This window comes from Sorex araneus, chromosome 4, assembly GCF_027595985.1.
Source record: "Sorex araneus isolate mSorAra2 chromosome 4, mSorAra2.pri, whole genome shotgun sequence".
Classification (NCBI taxonomy): Eukaryota; Metazoa; Chordata; class Mammalia; order Eulipotyphla; family Soricidae; genus Sorex; species Sorex araneus.
The window spans coordinates 113,673,427-113,680,579 of NC_073305.1; the positions used below are offsets into that span (position 1 = coordinate 113,673,427).

The following is a 7,153-nucleotide window of genomic DNA, read 5'->3' on the forward strand; positions in this document are numbered from 1 at the left end:
TTGTTTATCGATTTGCTCAAGCGGGCACCAGTAATGTCTCCATTGTGAGACTTGTTGTTACTGTTTTTGGCATATCGAATATGTCACAGGTAGCTTGCCAGGCTCTGTTGTGTGGGCAGGATACTCTTGGTAGCTTGCTGGGCTCTCTGAGAGGGATGGAGGAACTGAACCCAGATTGGCCATGTGCAAGGCAAACACCATTTCCACTGTGCTATCACTCCAGTCCCCTGAATAAATACAAAAAAGAAAATTATTTGTGATAAGATATACTAAACATTTGATGACAACTTTAAAAATATTTATTGAATAATATTCTAAAGGAAATTCACACCCGGGGATATAAAAATATGCAAAAAATATGTAATACTTGGCCAGATAGTTACCCTAATAAGCTAAGTAGATGATTTGCATGCGGAAGACCTGGGTTCTTAGCATCAGATGGTCCCAAGCACCACCAATTACACCCAAACACAAAATTTGGAATAGCCCCTGAGCATCCCTGGGTGTACACTCCCCTTTAAAATAAAGTTGCAACTACCAGGATATTCTCACTCTTTCCTGGAAAAAAAAAACATATATAGCTTTTTTTATTCATTAACTAATAGTATGCTATTTTTCAGGCACCTTCCTGTCAGAAGAAATGCTGCATCACCTCCCTTCATCTATACAAAATGGAACACAAGAGAATAACTGAATAAATGGCGGACTCCTTACAAATGAGAAATATACAAATCTAAGTAATTTTCATCCAAAAGAAGGTAACCAACAGTATCTTTATAGTGTAGATTGGAAAGGGGCAAACATGAACATCACTAACTGTACCACAGAAGCCAGTGTGGCTGTGAGACCCAAGACTGTCACTGAGAAGATGCTGGTTTCCATGACTTTGGTCATCATCACCACGCTGACCATGTTGTTGAACTTGGCTGTGATCATGGCCATCTGCACCACCAAGAAGCTTCACCAGCCTGCCAACTACCTTATCTGTTCTCTGGCCGTGACAGACCTCCTGGTTGCTGTGCTTGTCATGCCTTTGAGCATCATGTACATTGTGATGGAGAGCTGGAATCTAGGATACTTCATCTGTGAAGTGTGGCTCAGTGTGGACATGACCTGTTGCACCTGTTCCATCCTCCATCTTTGCGTGATTGCCCTGGACAGATATTGGGCCATCACCAATGCTATTGAGTATGCCAGAAAAAGAACTGCCAAACGGGCTGGTCTGATGGTCCTCACTGTGTGGACCATCTCCATCTTCATATCTATGCCCCCTCTTTTCTGGAGGAGCCACCGTCAACTCAGTCCACCCCCGAGTCAGTGCACTATCAAGCATGACCACGTCATCTACACCATTTATTCCACTTTGGGGGCATTTTATATCCCCTTGACACTGATTCTGATTCTCTATTACCGGATTTATCACGCGGCCAAAAGTCTTTACCAGAAAAGGGGGTCGAGCCGGCATTTAAGCAACAGAAGCACAGATAGCCAAAATTCCTTCGCAAGTTGTAAACTTACGCAGACTTTCTGTGTGTCTGACTTCTCCACCTCAGATCCTACCACAGAATTTGAGAAGATGCACACCTCCATCAGGATCCCTCCCTTTGACAATGATCTAGATCATCCAGGAGAGCGCCAGCAGATTTCTAGTACCAGGGAGCGCAAAGCAGCACGCATCCTAGGACTGATTCTGGGTGCATTCATTTTGTCATGGCTGCCATTTTTCATCAAAGAGTTGATTGTTGGCTTGAGTATCTATACCGTGTCCTCCGAAGTGGCTGATTTTTTGACATGGCTTGGTTATGTAAATTCTCTGATCAACCCTTTACTGTACACAAGTTTTAATGAAGACTTTAAACTGGCTTTCAAAAAGCTCATCAGGTGCCGCGAACATACGTAGGTTGTCAAAATTTAAAAAGCATGACTTTGAAGAGTCTTTTGAATGGACACGGGTAAGGGGTACCACTTATTAATTCCTGAACATATTTCAGGAGAGTTTTTAAGTATGTGTGGTCTGTTTTTGCTTGTTTGTGTTCTTTTGTTTTATTGAGGCTTGTTATTAGGTATGCTGTTTTCTCTGGTCTTATGTGTAGCATATCATTTCAAATAAACATCAATAAAAAAACCAGAAATTTCACAGAAGTAATAATAAGGTGAAAAAGTAAATATTTTTAGCCATTTCAGGTAATCCTGAAACAAATGCCAGAATAAGTCTTCATTTGCAGAGTATCATTATTTATAAATCAAATAGCTGATAACTTGAGTGGCATTAAATCTGAGGTTAAAGTTCCATATGCATATAAATTCCAGTGGGAACTGCATGGTCACATAAAGCATTAAAAAATAGTGTGCTGTCATGTTTACTGCTTGCAGACAGAAGCTAGAGTCATTTACTGTGACTACATAGCTCATTCCTTCCAAGCACAAATAGTACAGCTGGCATGCTATTTTTAGTTCATGATAAAATAACTTTCCTCATTCTCTAAAGAGAATCTGGAATGAATGCACCAGTACTTTCATGGTTTTTTTACTATGAATATGAAACATAAACAAATAAGAAATCATTGAAATTCACTTTGGTCAATTTGTTTTACAGATTTTAAGCAATGTCCCAGCTAAATCTCACATACATTCTCACTCTCCTGGGGTAAAGTGAGAATCCTGAGTCCAGAGAGATAATACAGTGGGTAGAGCACTTGCCTTGCACGTGGTAGACCCAGGTTCATTCCCTAGCTTCACATATGGTCCCCCAAGCCCTACCAGGAGTCATCCCTGAGTATAGAGCCAACAGTTAGCTCTGAGCACAGCCAGTTGTGCCTCATCCACAAAAAAACAGTGAGTCCATCTCAGATTTGTGAAACTTTTAAATAAAATTAATGGGTTTCAGAGATCATATGTGGAATTATATTATTTGAAGAACTTTGTTGTAAAAAGCTACTCTTCAAATAACAAGTTGGATGATTTAAAAGAAATTGGAACTTTAAAATCTACAAGAAATGCTAACAATTGGGGGCTGAAGCAATAGTACAATGGGTAGGGCATTTGCCTTGCATGTGGCTGACCTGGGTTCTGGGTTCGAGCCCCAGCATCCCATATGGTCCTCTGAGCACCTCCAGGAGTAATTCCTGAGTGCAAAGCCAGAAGTAACCCCTGTGCATCACTGGGTGTGAACAAAATAAAAAGAAATGCTAACAAGAAAAAAAATCAGTGTTTCCTAAAATTCCTGCAACTTTCATGCCATTCCACTCCTGGGGCTGGGAGGTGATAAGGCTGACCTGGAGCTACACACTACATGGTCTGACCTGGAGGGAGTGTCCTCACTCACCATTAGATCAAGAACAGTGATCAAAATGACCACGTAAATTCTTATATAATCCTAAATGATTAAATGACTTTTAGAAAAGTCTAAACCTGTTTTTTATTCCACAACTTACTCCCAATCCTTCACTCCACATGTCTCTCTCTCACTCCCTCACTCTTTTTCACTCCCTCTCCCTCTCTCTCACTCTCTCCTTCACACCCCTCCCTTTGAATTCTCCCCTAATCTCACCTATTAATTATTTAAGTCCCTTGGATACTAGAACAAATTACCTCTAACCTTACTTCCCCATAAAACTGCTTGCTTTATCTCTCAACTCTCCACTGAGTTTCTGCACTAAATTCATTCTGCTTCAACTTCTTGCCACCTATCCTTTGATATCCAAATATGCCCCTCTCAATTTTCCCAATACCGATCTTCTAAAGATGATTGGTGATTTGCAAATAGACAAACCTGTTGTCTTTTTCTCTTTTGTGTTCTGATTTCTCATTCTCTCAATTAAAACAACTATCTATCCATTTCTTAAACCCATATTCTCTTTGATACTTGAGACTTCTGGTTCTCCAGTTATCTCTTCATTCTTCATCTTCTCTTCTTTATCTTGGAACTTTGTTTTCATCTCCTGTCATTTCAAATTCCATTTCAACTTCAATCATTTTAACAATTAGCACCATGCTGTGGCTCTTTAATATATGCTTCTAATTTTGATAGCTCTCAAATTCCAGCCCTATTCATAATGCCCAAAAGACACATCCCATCCTTTTGAATACTCTGGCGATGCCTCAGCCATTCTAAATCATTATCCTGCACTTAAACCTTCATTCTCTTAGTCTAAAATAGTAATATAACTATGCTTTTTATTCTTCTTAGTTATCTATCTATGTGATTCTCTCTTTGTAGTATATCTCTTACTTCCAAATAGTCTTAATGTCTTGCATTTACTTTTTAGAAAGGTTTGCATGTCTCCTCCTCTTCTCCAATGATTTGGTCTTCCCACCGTCTTTTTTATCTGATTCACCTACCTCTGGACTCCCCCACCTGCACCTACACTCACTCCCCACTGCCTCCCACACACACACACACACACACTCACACAGTCCCGTTTGCTATGTCTTCCTAGAGCATTGGTTTACAGAGTGTCATCTCCAGAGTAACAGTATCAGCATCTTCTGGAGACTTGTTAACATTGCTAAGTCTGGGACCCCAACTTAAGATCTACTGAATCCAGGGGCTGGAGCACAGTGGGTAAGGAGTTTGCCTTGCATGCGGCTGACCAGGGTTCAAATCCAAGCATCCCATATGGTACCCAGAGCACCGCCAGAGGTAATTACTGAGTGCAGAGCCAGGAGTGACCCCTGTGCATCACCAGGTGTGACCCAAAAAGAAAAAGAAAAAGATCTACTGAATCCAAAATTCTGAGTGTGGGAACCCATAGTTCTCTATTTTAACCAACCCTTCAGTATGCTGTGTGCATATTAAAGCTTTAAAATTGCTATCCTAAAGTATATCATCAATTTTTAATTGCAACTCTCAAATTCTATTTCCTCATCCATGTTAAATAAACATTCACTAATATACAATTCATGACACCTTCACTCTGAGACTTCAAATTTTCTTACAGATTTATCTCACCCCTTCTTACACACCTCATATTCTGGAAAAGTATGGATTTTTCTGTGTTATCTGAGTTTTCCCAACACTTGCTCCCACTGAAACCTGAACCTCTTGGCTTCATATATGTCTTCCACCAACCATTCACTGTAAAATCAAGTATAATCTTTTAATGAAAGTCTTTTTGTGATTCTTTTCCCTTGCCAGAAGTCCTGTCTCCCAATTTTGTGCTCCCCTGAATATATATATGTATATACATTTATACATTTATATATATTCCATCTTGTTACACGTTTGTTTGTGTACTTTCATAACCTGCCCTAGTAGATTGTGAGCTCATTGAGAGCAGGGACTGTATCTGTTCATCTCTGTATCCTAGAGACTCAACCATCTTTGTTAACATACAGCAGACATTCAATAAATGTTTGTTTATGTAAATGGCTGTATGTCTTTTAAAATTAATGTGCCATCTTCTCTAATTGATAAAACCAAATTTTAAAAATACCATGATTTACACACTTCTAAAATTCCATTCAATACTGACATCCATTTTTCCCAAAAACTTTCTCTACCACTCCCAACTTTGGTCCCCAAAATGTTAAAAGTAATTTTATGTGGGAAAAAATGCATTTCTCACTAAATATTAAGGAATTTCTTTTACTAACTAGGACTTGGACTAAGACACCCTCAAGTGAAAGACACCCCCCGACCCCCGCTCCAAAATAATCTTTCAGACAAGATTTCTTTCTCTCACACATGACAGGAGTTGGGAGGGCAGCCCAGAATGCTCCACAGTTATCTAGGGACATGATTCCTTCTAACTCATGACTATTCCTGTCCTTCAGAAGTTGATTTGTTTTTATGGTCAAAGCCAACTCACCATGGTACACATTCAGACCAAAGGAAGGATGAGAGGAAAGTGGACTGCAAATTTTTTTTTCAGGAAATTCTACTTATACCTGTGATGCGTGAACAATAACTTGGTGACATGGCAATACCAAGTTTAAAGAAAGAATTAGAAAACAAATATTGAACAAGACATCCATGCACCTTGCTCAAAGAAAAAAGAAAAGGATGGACATAGAGGTACAGCAGCTGAGCTGTACTAATGGACGAGCATTTTCCTGTGAGCAGCTCAATTATCACTGGGCTGCCCAATTAGTGGTTATCTAGGTATAAACCAGTTGAGATTTAAATAACAGGCATCTCAACTGAGATTGTGCATATGCTGAAATGCCAATATTTGCCAAGACTAGGAATAATGTACATATAGATTATATCTACAAGTTATATGAACTATTCATTTACATTCCTATTTTCCTGCATATATCACAATTGAAACTTTCTGATAATTATATTAGTTTTTAGTTTTTTTAAGTCTAAGTAAATTAAGCACAAAAAGTAGATACATAATTTATTTTCACTTATGTCTTTTCACTAATCCATTTCTAATTTATTAGGCATAACCTAATTAAGTTTGACTTTTCACAATCTCTACTCTAGCGAAGAAGAATTTCTCTTTTGGAGTACAAATTAAACTTGGCGAAAAGTTTATTGTTTTATTTATTAATTTAATTACTAGTGATAGCTGTTACTGACCATTATTTTAATTTAAATTAAAATTAAAGTGAAATAACAGTGTCTTCTGATAGTTTTTCCAGTACAAGCATCATCATATTAGAAGTAACCGCCAGGGTTGATATTTCAATTATCTCCATTAATTAATGTACTTAGATTTCCTACTTCGTATATTTTGTGAAAGAATTGTTGAGTATGTCACTCATTTCTAGATCTAGTAGATACATTGGTTATAACTGGTGGATAAATCTGTCTTGAATGATGTTATAGGTCCCCTACACTTATAAGCATCACTTTGCAAATTCTAAGAATTATGTAAAAGCTAAGTCCAGGGACTGGAATGAAAACACAGTAGGTAGGTCATTTGCCTTGCACGCGGCCAACCCAGCATCCCATAAGGTCCCCTGAGCACTGCCAGGAGTAATTCCTGAGTGCAAAGCCAGGAGTAACCCCTGAGCATCGCCAGGTGTGACCCACTGTCACTGTCACTGTCATCCCGTTGCTCATTGATTTGTTCGAACGGGCACCAGTAACGTCTCTCATTGTGAGACTTATTGTTACTGTTTTTGACATATCCAATATGCCACGGGTAGCTTGCCAGGCTCTGCCGTGAGGGCGCGATATTCTCAGTAGCTTGCCGGTCTC

General features: G+C 39.0%; 1 protein-coding gene across 3 annotated transcripts in view; it reads left to right on the forward strand.

The window, feature by feature from the left end:
* The window catches only part of HTR1E (5-hydroxytryptamine receptor 1E), a 90,807-nt gene extending 84,405 nt beyond the window's left edge, over nt 1-6,402 (forward strand). For all 3 annotated transcript variants that reach the window (XM_055136985.1, XM_055136987.1, XM_055136986.1), the window contains one exon: nt 621-6,402. In XM_055136985.1, coding sequence (XP_054992960.1) covers nt 803-1,900 — 1,098 coding nt within the window. In that variant the 5' untranslated portion in view covers nt 621-802 and the 3' untranslated portion in view covers nt 1,901-6,402. The remainder of the gene's footprint in view (nt 1-620) is intronic.
* Nucleotides 6,403-7,153: the final 751 nt, after the last annotated feature.